A 14,812-nucleotide genomic window follows, 5' to 3' on the forward strand; every position below is an offset into this window, starting at 1 on the left:
AAATCATAAAAAAAGACTGCATATCTTTTTGGAAATTCTTCATGTTTTAACGTTTCAAATAGTACTTTTTATCTGGTTTAAAGCCAACATTTTTAAACTCCACCATTATTCAAACTTAGCAACATAAAAATGACATACTGTGCGTTTAATGGAAAAGGTTTGACATAATGTAAACAAATAGGGTCACAAGTCTAACTCTCTGAATCCATGGAAGCATTATACTTCATGTTGGTTTTCCCCCAAATGCATCTTGGGAACTGTAGTTCTAAACTTAGAGCATGATTATCCACCTTATTGAAGTAAGAAATAAGTGAAATTCAGTAGTTTGATTATTTTTCTTTGGGAAGATAGAAATAGTTGTTTATTTAAAGGGGACCTATCATGCAAAATGCACTTGTGATGTCTTTTCTACATCAACATGTGTCCCCGGTGTGTCGGGGAACTCACGCAGCGTCAGAAGATAAAACCCCCTCTCTTTTCCTCCGTACCCAAATCTCTAAAAACGGGGAACAACGGAGCTGATCCAGATTTGCGTCCGATATGACGTAATATCTGAAATGTGGACCCACGGCCCAATCAGAAACGTTGCTATCAGAAACAAATGCCCGACTGTTTTGGGACGTAATATGGTCGGTGTTTACATTAGCATCGCTAACACTCAGAGCTAACCTGTACTGGAGAGCATGTGTGTGAAGAAGCAGGAAGTAAAAAGGAACTCACCTTGTGGTATAAACCGGCAAGAGAGAAAGCCTTTGAGCTCCAAACTGTTTCAGAGAGAATCCTTGATAATCCATGATATGGCGTTTCATCACGGCAGCATTTAGTTTAGACAGTAGCTCCTTATTTTAAAGCTTTATCCCCGAATCAGCACTTTAGAAACAGGAAGTGAAATAGAGGGAGATGAGGCATGGCTAGAATGGGTGATCTGTTTGGTATTTTGAGCAAAACACTTCATAGACATGTTTTTTATATATTTGTAATATATATCTGAGACCTATGCTATTGCCTACAAATAGCATGATAGGTGACCTTTAAAAAGCCTTTACACAAGGAAGACTATTCTCCTAATGGGGGGGGGTGCGCTGAAATAAAAACACGAGTCAAGATTTGAACCCAAACAAAGACCAATGAGAAAGCACTTTATTAAAGCAAAACATCTTTAACAAAAACAGCCAGCAGACAGAAAACCAACATATCTTAAAAAAAACAAAAATCTCTGAAGGTCAAAGGCCGTTTGTTTTCTTTCTCCCCCGATATTCTTTTTTGTATATATATATATATATACACATTTTTATATATATATATATATAATCTCTACAGTCTCTAGTATTGCAGCGTCTCCGAGACTCAAGGCCACGTTTCCTCTTTTCCCTTCGACAAAATAATAATAACAAGAACAACAACAACAACGTCCGTCCTGTTAAAGATGATTATCCCTCAGCCGCTGATTGGCGTTCACGAACAGACGTAATAAACTCTTTAGGATTTATGTACAAATGTAAACACAAGCAAGGTGCAGATAAATCTGTAGATTCCTCTTCGCTCCAAACGTGGCGCCCGCTGAAGCTCCGCCCCCTCACAGATGATGAATGCGTTTTTACTCATTTACACGTTAAATAATGTCCGAAAATACTCCTCAAAATCACTTTAATTTAAAAATGATGTCTTCAAATGTCTTGATTTGTCCAAAGATGTGAAATGAATGATGATTTCAAACTGAGAAGAATCCTTTTAATGGAAAAACTGTTTTGATAATCGCATAATCGTCAAATTGAAAAACTGATTTCATTGCTTTTTTGATTGATATCATATTAAACTGAGTATCTTTGGTTTTGAACCTGACAAAACAAGACATATTCTGACATCACTTACACTTTGGAAAATTGAGGATGGATATTTAATGTGACTTTTTTAGATGAAACGAAACATAGCAATTCATATTCAATCAAAAATAATGAACTACAGCAGCAGTTTGCATGTATGGGTTCATCTGGACATCCCCACCTCAGAACAGGACTTAATGATGATTTGATATTAACCCTAAGTGATATGATATTGATATGAACTCATGATGATACTGTTGGAGTCTTATTGACATGAGGAAAATATAGGGACGATGATTTTAGTATTAATCAGAAACGAGTTTTAGTTGAACTTGCTCTAAGTATCAGCTGATCTTCAGGTTTTAATCTCAGCAGCAGTGAAGGAGAAGAAGTCCTGAACGAGACCCCTCCTCACTTTAACGAGATAAACAATTAGATCTAGCCTTAATGGATGCTGTGAGGAGGCGGAGGAGCAGCAGGCGGCGCCGCTCTGACCGCAACTCAGGTCGACGTTACCTCCAAACTCATGAAGGTTAAAGTTTGCTTACCTTTTAAAATAGTTCTTATTTATTTATTTTTAAACACTTCAATTGTTGCACACAGACGTGTCCAAAGGGATATTTTTTTGAAGGAGAAGTCTGACCTGCTGTTGCATCATGGGAGCTGGAGTTCATGTCAGCATCAGTGACCTGTTTCTCACACACACACACACAACACACACACACACACACTCAGTCTCTGTCGTCATGGTGACGGCGGCTCCTGTAGATCGGCACGTTGATGCTGTGGAACGCCGGGACCCAGCGGTTGTCATGGAGACCCACGTTGCAGCCCAGCATGTCCCTGCGGGCGCCATGGCAACACATCCAGTACCCGGGCCCGTAAGGCAGCGCCTGGCAGTACGGCTTGTGATGCCAGCGGCACAGCGACACGTCGCCGCGCACATACCGTCTCTTGCACTGCTTGCAGGGGTCGTCACGGTAACGAGGGTCCGAAACCCAGAGCGAGTCGGCGGGCCGGACGCCGTAGTCCTCGATGATGAACCTGAAGTAGTTGCAGGAGCACTTGAGCGCGGTGAGGCTCTGCGTGGGCAGCAGACTGAAGATCTTCAGCAGGATGTGGTGCGGCAGAACGGCCAGAAAGGGCTGCGGCTCCAACAGCTGCTGCAGCCGCTGACGCATCAACAGGAAGTCCTGCGACGCAGAGGGGCGCCGCACCAGAGGAACCACGGCAACAGGCTCCTCCTCCTGATGCCTGTCAGCCTTCCTCCTCCTCCTCCTCTTCTCTGATTGGCTGCCAGAGTCACAGGGAGCAGGAGGGGGGCTGAGCTCCAGGTCAAAAGACATTCTGTGGCGGCGAGGGGGTGGCGGGGCTCTGAGGAAAGAGGGGGGGGCGGGACAAAAACAACAAACCGGGCTGAGGCTCCGCCCCCTCGGTGAGTGAGAGGGGAAGGGCTTCTGTCTGAGTGACAGTGACAGGTGTCAGTGTTTCTTCTACCACCATCCACCTCACCTGAGGGGGGCGGAGCTGCTGGTGTTTCTGGGCAGCTGATTGGCTCGCTGTCATCACTCTGAGCTCCCAGCAGTGATGATGATGATGATGTCATCGCTGATGGAGATGACGGGCAGGGGCTCTGATCTGAGGCGGGGCTCTGATCTGAGGCAGCGAGCAGCACTCTTCCCACCGCCCTCCTCAGGCTGTTGCTCCTCGACAGATCGCCCTCCGTCCTTCTCTTCAGACACTCTGACTCCAGCTTGGCCACCATGTCCGACACCCTGACGCTCTCTGGCTCCTCCCCCCTGACCTCTGACCCCTCGGGAGGCAGAGCTCTTGACAGCGTGATGGAGGCGGAGCTCCTCTGGAGGGTCAGCAGAGGTTTGGAGTCGGGCTGCTGCTCGCTGGCTAACTGCTCCAGGAACGCCACCATCTCCACGACCGACACCTTCTGTTCCTCGTCCTCCGGCGGCGCCTCGTTTGCACACGGCCCGCCGCCTGAATGCAGCGTTGACACCGCTCTCAGTGGAGATGGACTGAGGACGTGTTGCTGTGTCTCCTGGTCTCCGGGCTTTGCGTCCTGCTGGAGGTTCTGGTTGTTCCCCGACCTGCGGCGCCTCTTAGCGTTACAGTTCTCCTCCCAGCTCCCCTTCGCCTTCACCCCTCGCAACATTCCCGACATCACCGCTGTGTTCGTGCAGACTTCAGGCGTCCGCTCCTGGTTTTCTGTGCCGCCGGTTGAGGTGCGTTCACTGCCTTCAGCGCCGTCCGTTTGCTCTTCGTCTGAAGCGAAGATGGCGATCTTTTCCCGGACGTGTCCAGGCTTGATGACGGTCCAGATGTCCAGCGGGGCGTCTGCTTCCTCCGTCGTGGTTTGGTAGAATCTGATCCCGTTGTTCTCGCATCCCGCCACGTTGCTGCTGATGTTGTTGTTGTTGGTGGCGTTGCTGCAGTGCATGGTGTTGGTGGAGATGACGCTGAACGGGAGGCGGCTGATGTTGTTGGCATTGTTGCGACTGCAGGTCCTCATCAGCGCCCCCTGCTGGTTCACAAACAGGCTGCTCCGCTGCGACGCATCCAAACGCAACTCTGAGCGCATGAGCTTCGGATACGACTTCAGGTGCATGATGGTCCTGAAAGACAAGCAGGGAGAGGGCATCAGATGTGTAGATAAAATAACAATAAAACATATGATTTGTGAAAGACATTCAAACAAGACTTTACTGTCAACACCTAAATCGAACAAAACATGAAGTGAACAAACTGCACCCATTAAAAATAAACCACTTGAATCCAAACAACTGAAGATATTTAAAAGTTATTACAATAATCATTGAAGTATCTCCTGACAAACAGACACTCAGAGAAGAAGATAAACAAAGACAGCTCGGACCTTTCAAGGACACATTTCTCTCTGCGGCTGAAAACAAACACACCTCTTAAAATCATGTGATCACACTTATCCCTCCGTCTCGCTCCTTCATTATCGAGAGAGGACGCCTTATAAGCACAGGTTATTCAGATAGACACTAACTGACAGCTTTTATGTGCAGCTCCACTTGCTTGGAACAATCTTCAGCAAGAATTGAAACTGAGCAATCTCATTCCTCTGCATGTTTTTAAAGCTAGGCTAAATGAAATGCTTGTTGATACTATGGCCACTTGTAAATGTCTATAACTATGTAAATGTATCCTGTAAATATAATGTATGATGTCCTTTATTGTTTTATGTTTCATGTGGAACCTATATGCTGCGGGTCTCCCTTGAAAAAGAGATCTATGATCTCAATGGGACCAATCTGGTTAAATAAAGGTTTGAAATGAGTGTCTGCGCTTCTTTGGGCGGAGCAGTAGTTGACCCTAAACTCCTGGGAGGATTGCTCAACGAGCCTTCAGGGCTCAGTGTCAGGGGCCAACAACATGTCACTCAGAGAGACTTGTAGCAACCACGGAGAGTGAAAAAGATCAGACAGGCAACTAAAACAAGTAAGAGCAGAGACCAAGAGACCAAGAGAACTACAGATGCAAAACGCCAAATGACTACAAAGAGGCAAGTACAAGTACAAAGGGACTCCAAATGAAACCAAAAAGGAATCGCAACCATAACAAGACACAAAACAACTACAAATGACTGAAAAGAGACCCAATACAACCACAAAAGATTCAAAACGATCCAGAAGTGAAACAAAAATACCACAAAAACACTTGAAATGACTACAAAGAAACAGAAAAACACTGAATAGAAATGCAAAAGACGTGGAGAGGCGGATAATTCATTCACGGCTATCCTCCAGGGGGCGCTGTGTGAAACAGACTTTCTTAAACAGAGTTTTTGTAGGAGACGTTCTGCTGCATCTGCATAATTAAACATTCACTTACAGGGGTTTCCCTTTAAGCCTTCATTAGCGCCATGCTCAGAGAACTCTGGAAAAAGCTCTTAAATGAACCTAAAGTAAAGATTACTTCACCTGTTATGTGTGTGAGCTTTGATTGACAGGTGTCTCAGCGAATCACAGCCTGTTTCTGACACTTCCTTTCCTCGTCTTTACTCTGAATGTTTTCTGTGTTCTCTCCCAACCGCATGTACAGACATGTGCAGGAACACACTTATTTTAACTAGAGGATTACATCACACACACACACACACACACACACACACACACACACACACACACACACACACACACACACACACACACACACACACACACACACACACACACACACACACACACACACACACCACACACAACACACACACACACACACACACACACACACACACACACACACACACACACACACAACACACACACACACACACCCACACACACACACAACAACACACACACACAACACACAACACACACACACACACACACACACACACACACACACACACACCACACACACACACACACACACACACACACCACACACACACACACATACACACACACACACACACACACACACACACACACACACACACACACTTTGGATGTGTTCCCACTAACACACCCAGTCTGAGCAAACCTGAATCTCTTCTGCAGAGCTGCCTCCTTAATATTGCCACAACTTATCTTACTACAAAACACAACGTATGATTCTTCCGCGTTAAGGACCTTCCACAACTCGTCACAACTGGGACTTTCAGACTTTTACATTTGATGCGAATATAACTATTACAACAACCAAACCATGAGCTTGGTCCAAATTAAAATCCATATTGGTTCAGTTTGTTTTGGGTGGAAAAAAAATGTCCGGAGGTTTGAATATTTTTAAACCAATGACAGAAGGTTCTGGCAGTCTGTAGTCAGAAACAGAAAAAGGAAAAACAACACAGCACATGGAGAGAGGAGGAGACTAAATATATATATATTATATCATTTATCAAGTCCAACATGACATCTTTAAAGAGTCCTCTCCTATATCAGTATGTAGTGTCTCTACTTTAAAGAGTCCTCTCCTGCTGATGTTCAGGTGTATATCAGTATGTAGTGTCTCTACTTTAAAGAGTCCTCTCCTGCCTGATGTTCAGGTGTATATCAGTATGTAGTGTCTCTACTTTAAAGAGTTCTCTCCTGCTGATGTTCAGGTGTATATCAGTATGTAGTGTCTCTACTTTAAAGAGTCCTCTCCTGCTGATGTTCAGGTGTAGATCAGTATGTAGTGTCTCTACTTTAAAGAGTCCTCTCCTGCTGATGTTCAGGTGTATATCAGTATGTAGTGTCTCTACTTTAAAGAGTCCTCTCCTGCTGATGTTCAGGTGTATATCAGTATGTAGTGTCTCTACTTTAAAGAGTCCTCTCCTGCTGATGTTCAGGTGTATATCAGTATGTAGTGTCTCTACTTTAAAGAGTCCTCTCCTGCTGATGTTCAGGTGTATATCAGTATGTAGTGTCTCTACTTTAAAGAGTCCTCTCCTGCTGATGTTCAGGTGTATATCAGTATGTAGTGTCTCTACTTTAAAGAGTCTTCTCCTGCTGATGTTCAGGTGTATATCAGTATGTAGTGTCTCTACTTTAAAGAGTCCTCTCCTGCTGATGTTCAGGTGTATATCAGTATGTAGTGTCTCTACTTTAAAGAGTCCTCTCCTGCTGATGTTCAGGTGTATATCAGTATGTAGTGTCTCTACTTTAAAGAGTCCTCTCCTGCTGATGTTCAGGTGTATATCAGTATGTAGTGTCTCTACTTTAAAGAGTCCTCTCCTGCTGATGTTCAGGTGTATATCAGTATGTAGTGTCTCTACTTTAAAGAGTCCTCTCCTGCTGATGTTCAGGTGTATATCAGTATGTATTGTCTCTACTTTAAAGAGTCCTCTCCTGCTGATGTTCAGGTGTATATCAGTATGTAGTGTCTCTGCTTTAAAGAGTCCTCTCCTGCTGATGTTCAGGTGTATATCAGTATGTAGTGTCTCTACTTTAAAGAGTCCTCTCCTGCTGATGTTCAGGTGTATATCAGTATGTAGTGTCTCTACTTTAAAGAGTCCTCTCCTGCTGATGTTCAGGTGTATATCAGTATGTAGTGTCTCTACTTTAAAGAGTCCTCTCCTGCTGATGTTCAGGTGTATATCAGTATGTATTGTCTCTACTTTAAAGAGTCCTCTCCTGCTGATGTTCAGGTGTATATCAGTATGTAGTGTCTCTACTTTAAAGAGTCCTCTCCTGCTGATGTTCAGGTGTATATCAGTATGTAGTGTCTCTACTGGGACATGTCTTTATTGTTCTCATACTGCCTGTGCTGCAGCACCTCTTTTCACCCTCTGTCTGAAACCAAAGCGTACCAGAGTCTGCTCTGATTGGTTAGCTGGCTGGCTCTGTTGTGATTGGTCAACTGCTTAGAGATGTCCCGCCCCTTAGCCTATCATGTACAGTGTGTTGTGTTTTCACATTAGACATTTTAACATGTGAGATAAAGCAGATATCTCCTTTGACTTTATAATGATAGCTGTGTGTGACCTCTGACCTCTTTGTGTTTTATACAACAGTGTGCCTGGCTCTGATTAGCCTCTCTGACTTCAGGTTGTGTAATCCTAATTGTTTCCAGTTGCAGTGACGAGGGCTCGCCTGCAGCATCGTGCACGTTTTAAAACTCAATATCCTTCACATTTAAAAGTCGATACTCTTAAAACTTCGGAGGTAAAAACAGAAAAGTGACATTTACCTTTGATTTCTTTGCAAATCCTTTCTGGTTTCTCTTTATACAAGTTATTACCTTTAGGGTTTAATATATACTTACAAAAAAACACAGCCTTTCTTTCCTGGTTGTTAAATTCTTCTTACAAAAAGTGTTAAACGAGAGTCATCCTGCTGCCTGAGTGGGTTGGAATCTGGCTTTATTTGCATGTTTCATACTATGTTACACAAGATGATATAACAAAGTCTGTGAAACATGTCGGGCTGAATCCCGCTGCAGGTTTCTGCTGCAGTTTGGTGTTTTAAAGGGGAGTTTCGAGGGGCTTCATGGAGGATTGTGTAACAGCAATGAGTCACTTTTCATACCAAGACTCAGTTACATCATTAGTGACGTTATCCTACCAACTACAGACACACTCTGTGAGCTCCTCTCGCTGCTAGCTTTGGGTTCAAAGCTGTTCTTTTGCTTCAAATAGCAACACAATGATAACAGGTAAGATGGGAACAGAATGCAATGGGGGGGGGGGGGGGGGGACATGTTAAAGCCAAGGAGGAAACACAACAGAATGACAGTTAAAACAGACAGTGTGTTGAAAGATGGTCACCATTATTACAAGTGATCCCAGAACATTGATTACTTGATTGACTTTTTCCTTTTGAAGCAAGAAAATCAAGTTGTGTAAGTTTACCTTCAGACTGCGTGCTGATTGGCTGATGGGGATGGTGGGGGGTGTGGTCCTGTTTTGAGTGACAGCTCCTCCGATTCGTCAGTTTCACATTTCTCAGACGTTAAGCTGTTTCCTCCCAGACAGGAAACAGAAACAAACACCGTGTCTCTTCTGGCTCCTCCCCCTCAAGACTGGAACAAAGTTAAGATACACAGACATTAGTTTAACAAATAGGGCTGCAACTTACATCTGCTTTTTAAAAATTGAAAACAGTAAAAGCTGTCTCTCAAAGTTCATGAGCCTCATCTTTAAATGTCTTGTTTTTCAGTCCAAAGAAATGGTTTGTTATGACAACCAGAGAAAGGTAACATTTATACAATATCAAGGAGCTCTCCTGCAACATCATAACATTTCATTTAGCTGATGCTTTTTCCTAAAGCTACTTTCATTAAATGCAGTCAACCATGAAGATCCAAACTTAAACAGGAAGAACCCTGCAGGCACATTAGCTCTGAATAATCCAAACCGGTGCTACCAACAGTTTCTTGTCCAAGCTGGAAAGCTAACAGGCGTGTACTGTAGTAGTACATGTGGAAGAATGAGTCACACAATCAGCTGTATACTATAACAACATGTGACTACATTTTCTACCATCCCTGTGACAATATCAGTCTCGAGCTCTGACGGTACTGCAGAAAAATAAATACTGTGACGTATTCGGAACGACTTGGCACTATGTTTCCGTCCTCTTGGACCACGACAACAACAACAGCAGCACATGGTCCAGCTGCTTCTGTAGAGTGACACCCAGCAGCTGCTGTCAGATCCGCTTACAGGGAGACAGAGAGTGTGTGTGTGTGTGTGTGTGTGTGTGTGTGTGTGTGTGTGTGTGTGTGTGTCAGTCGGTGTGAACCAATCAGCTTCCAGAACGCTCTCCTCGTGTCTATATAAGGCCTCAGGTGGTCAATAGGCCAGTGCAGACACTGTGTTCAGACCATCACCTACTCATGACTGTGGGTGTGTTGCTACTGGTTACCAGATAAAAGAGTTCACACACACTTTCCAGCACATTTGTATCCTCCTCAGTATTTCTCACTACATGCTATGTAGTGAGAAAGCATAGCATGCAGTACAACCAGTAGCTTCTTAAGCTTAGGAATTTAAAAACTTCAATTTGAAATCATAGTACATTTATACAGTGTTTTTCCATTTTTTGCAAACCCTCAAAGCACTTCTACATAAACAAGTCATGATTCTCCCAACATGACGTTCATAGACACCAAGTTGCACCTGATCAGGAAGACTTCACACACACTCACACACCAATTTAGGGTTCAATATCTTGTCCACAATTTACAATAAGTCTAAATCAACCAAGAACCCAGAACAGCAAGAATCCTGAAGCACCATTGAACCATTTCATATTGAAGATACACATTTTAAATTAGGGTTTAAAAAAGGGGACATTTTGCTTTAAAGAGCCGACTTAAATGAATTGACGTCATTGAGTCATTATCCTTGAGATCAAACCAAGTATTTTTTGGAGAGGTTTAAAAGGGAATGTTTTATGTTGTTATTCAAGGACAGTTCAATACATTGTAAATGAGTCAGCTGTGCTATCTTGTAGCTCTTGGTGGTAAAAGCTTCTTAGGTTTATCTCCACATGACAAACGGCCAAGACAGATAACCCGTTATTTTGCAACCCTTTTCCCGACACACACACACACACACACCCTCACAGCGCTCTGGTGTTTTCCCAGCAAGCCTTGTGGTTGAGGCAGTGGAGGGTGTGGTCGTCTGGCTGAACAGGCCGAGACAAGTATTCCTCACTTACAGAAAGCTGTAAAAAACGGTCACATGACTCAGACAGCTGATCCAGTTAAAAACCAGAATCGTCCAAATCAGAGAGGTGGAGAAACACCAAATCTTACATTTCCCAAAAATGCACCTGGATAGAAGTTTTTTTAATCTGAGACTCCCCTAAACAGACACTTAGACTATGAAGGTTTCTCATTTCCCTAATTCCCCTCTTCGACTCCTATCCTCGACTCCTATCCTCGATACTTAGTCCCGCCCACAGGAGATGCGAGCGGAGGAGTCGAGGAGGGGAACTGAGGAGAGAGGAGGGGAAGCAGCAGGCGTGAAAAGAGAAATGAGAACTCCTCTTGGCTTTCAGAATATGAAACTTTTATTTCCAATTTATTTATTTCTCACTCGCAATCTGCTCTTCCGCAGTGCCGCCCCCCCCCTCACTCCGCTGAAATTATGAATGTAAGCGTATAGTAATCATAGATAACACGGCAGGGTCCGTTACAGTTTGTTTTCATCTGATTTCAAATAAACAAAGTCTTGGCTTTCAGAATATTAAACTTGTTTTGGCAAATTCAGATGATAAATACAACTTTGAAGCTTCAGCATAATTACAAGCGGAGAACGGCAGGCATAACAACAGCCGGTGTTTCTCGTGAGTGTTTTCCCCGGGAAACAAACACAATACACACAAACGCAAAATTACACAAGCACACACACGTATACACACACACTCGCGAGCTTCCCCTCCAAACGAAAATATCTTCCCTCGGTAGTATTTTGATCATTTGCTCCGCTAATAATCAATCAGATCGATGGATTCCAGAGAAGAGACAACTTTGAAGGCCTTTTTCTCAAAATGATGACTCGGTGACAGTCATTATATAATGTGACATATTTCGATTAATATTTGATGTACAAAAACAATCCTGATATCATTAGAAAGCTAGGAATATCATCTTTCCAACAGTGTACAACTCAAAAGGTGTCTTCGGGTCAATGCGACTGATTTCGATGGAGCAGGTCACAACATTTTGACAGGGGCTAGTCTAGGATTCGCGTGGCCAGACTGAAAAAAAAAAATAAATAAATAAAATAAAAAAAATAAAATAAAAAAATCATAATGCGTCTCTGTTATTGTTCAGGGGGCCGGGCCAAATGTGGAGGCGGGCCGTACCCGGCCCGCGGGCCTTAGTTTGGGGACCACTGGGTTTGAGTGTATTATGTTCATCCTGCAGATGGAAAACATCTATACACACACGTTATGGGAACCTCTCCCTTTCTCGCGCTGTATGATACAATGTATCATACCTTCTCACAGGTGCGAGCTCTGTGCCCCTCGAGAAACACAAACCTCTCGCTTTCTCACGCTAAATGCGCCTCCCTTACTGGCTCTCAAGCAGTTTGTGCCTTGCTCACATTTGACTCATTGACACAAAGAGCAGGCGACCGATTAGGCGATTTTCTATGAGGGGCCGTACAGGCCATAATTCATACTGGTCCTCTCACGCACATACATTCTACTTTTACATACATATATTTTCACTCTTACATACATACATTCTCCTTTTACATACATATATTTTATAATATGCATGTCTGAAGAGAATATATGTATGCAAGAGAAGAATGTATGTATGTGTGAAGACAATATATGTATGTGAGAGAAGAATGTATGTATGTGAGAGATAAAGTATAGTGGAAACGGAAGGAGTATGGTTGAAACGGAAGGCAGGTCATTCTTGCGCTGTGATTGGCTCAGAAGGTCGAGCGGGGCGGGCTCATGTTCAGAACTTCTGATTTCAAATCAACATAACATGATGGAGGGAGATGAATCGCGTAGATTGCAGCAAGCATTAGGGGTTTTAAGGAACATTTAGTCAACCCCTGAAACTGTCACATCCCTGGCCAGGTGTCCTTGCGGGTGCGTTCGCTTTACTTATCAGAGCGTGCCGTAAGGGCGGTTACTCTTTGGTTTATAAACTCCCGCCTGGGACGGACTGATGCGTTAGATTATGTGCTATATGGAGGGGACTTTGACAGAGTATTTCTCACAAAGTACACAGTAAAAGTACTTCAATGTATTGTTAGTAGCAGTCAAACTAGTACCGAGTCCAACAGTGTCAGTTTTATGAAGAACTTGTGGTAAAATATATTTGTAAAAAGAAAATGAAGAGCTACTGATTTGAAAAAACGGCTCTCTGTATAGTTTAAATCTCCTAACAATGTTGTCCATGTATTCTTCTCCCCTCGAGTCCAACAGTGTCAGTTTTATTAAGAACTTTCAGTAAAAAATATTTGTAAAATATGAAGAGCAGCTGATTTGAAAAGACAAACGTGAGAGACGGCTGAGTGACCGCAGAATCGCTGTATAGTTTAAATCTCCTAACAATGTTGTCCATTTTAGACACATGCTTATTATATTTACAGCCTTAATAACATTCATTTTCTGGGCTCAATGTGTGTCTTGGCCGTTTTCGTTGTGATCGCTAAATTCACCTTGTTTCCCCTTGTTTATAATTATGTTCAACGTTCCAAGCAAACGAGTGCTTTTGTTTTGAAATCACTTCCGCGAGTATCGCGCCCCCCCCCCGCTCGACCTTCTGAGCCAATCACAGCGCAAGAATGACCTGCCTTCCGTTTCAAACCATACTCCTTCCGTTTCCACTATACTTTCTCTCACACATACATACATTCTTCTCTCACATACATATATTGTCTTCACACATACATACATTCTTCACTTGCATACATATATTGTCTTCACACATACATACATTCTTCTCTTGCATACATATATTCTCTTCAGACATGCATATATTATAAAATATATGTATGTAAAAGGAGAATGTATGTATGTAACAGTGAAAATATATGTATGTAAAAGGAGAATATATGTATGTAAGAGTGAAAATGTATGTATGTAAAAGAAGAATGTATGTATGTAAGAGTGAAAATGTATGTATGTAAAAGGAGAATGTATGTATGTAAGAGTGAAAATATATGTATGTAAAAGGAGAATGTATGTGCGTGAAAGGACCAGTATGAATTACGGCCTGTACGGCCCCTCATAATTTTCTGTACGAGAGGCTCTGGACACATTTTTTGAACCAGATGAAGAGGAGATTGAACCAGATGAAGAGGAGATAGAGGAAGATGTCTCAGAAATGGAAGACAACAGTGATCCAGACTATGAGCCTACAATAGACCAGGAAGAGGCCCCTGAGGGAGAGGCCCTTGAGGGAGAGGAGGGAGAGGCCCCTGAGATAGAGGAGCCTGAGGGAGAGGCCCCTGAGGGAGAGGAGGGAGAGGCCCCTGAGGGAGAGGCCCTGAGGGAGACGGAGGGAGAGGGCCCCTGAGATAGAGGAGCCGAGGAGAGGCCCTGAGGGAGAGGAGGGAGAGGCCCCTGAGGGAGAGGCCCCTGAGGGAGAGGAGGGAGAGGCCCCTGAGATAGAGGAGCCTGAGGGAGAGGCCCCTGAGGGAGAGGAGGGAGAGGCCCCTGAGATAGAGGAGCCTGAGGGAGAGGCCCCTGAGGGAGAGGAGGGAGAGGCCCCTGAGGGAGAGGCCCCTGAGGGAGAGGAGGGAGAGGCCCCTGAGATAGAGGAGCCTGAGGTGACATTCCACAATTTTGCATTGCCAACTATGTGCGTGAACACACGTGAACACACATGTTCTGTTATGGTATATTTCTCTTTCAATAAATGTTCATTGAGGAAAACAGTATCAGTGTCTTATGTTATATTCATCACAGTGAATGCTGAACTTGATGGGCCCACCGGTGGGTCCGGACCATGACATGAAACACTGGCTTACTTGTATCAAATCAATACATCCCATACATCATTGGAACGGGAAGAATCTCAGCTACAACACACTAACT

General features: G+C 43.7%; 1 protein-coding gene across 1 annotated transcript; it reads right to left on the reverse strand.

Annotated features, from left to right (window-relative positions):
- Positions 1-1,106: 1,106 nt before the first annotated feature.
- fbxo34 (F-box protein 34) lies at positions 1,107-9,992 on the reverse strand. The gene is given in 4 exon segments (XM_034207437.1): positions 1,107-3,163; positions 3,165-3,280; positions 3,324-4,450; positions 9,145-9,992. Coding segments are annotated over 3 exon segments (1,845 nt in total). The 5' UTR covers positions 4,444-4,450; positions 9,145-9,992; the 3' UTR covers positions 1,107-2,554.
- Between the last annotated feature and the right edge of the window lie 4,820 nt (positions 9,993-14,812).

This window comes from Gymnodraco acuticeps, unplaced genomic scaffold, assembly GCF_902827175.1.
Source record: "Gymnodraco acuticeps unplaced genomic scaffold, fGymAcu1.1, whole genome shotgun sequence".
NCBI lineage: Eukaryota > Metazoa > Chordata > Actinopteri > Perciformes > Bathydraconidae > Gymnodraco > Gymnodraco acuticeps.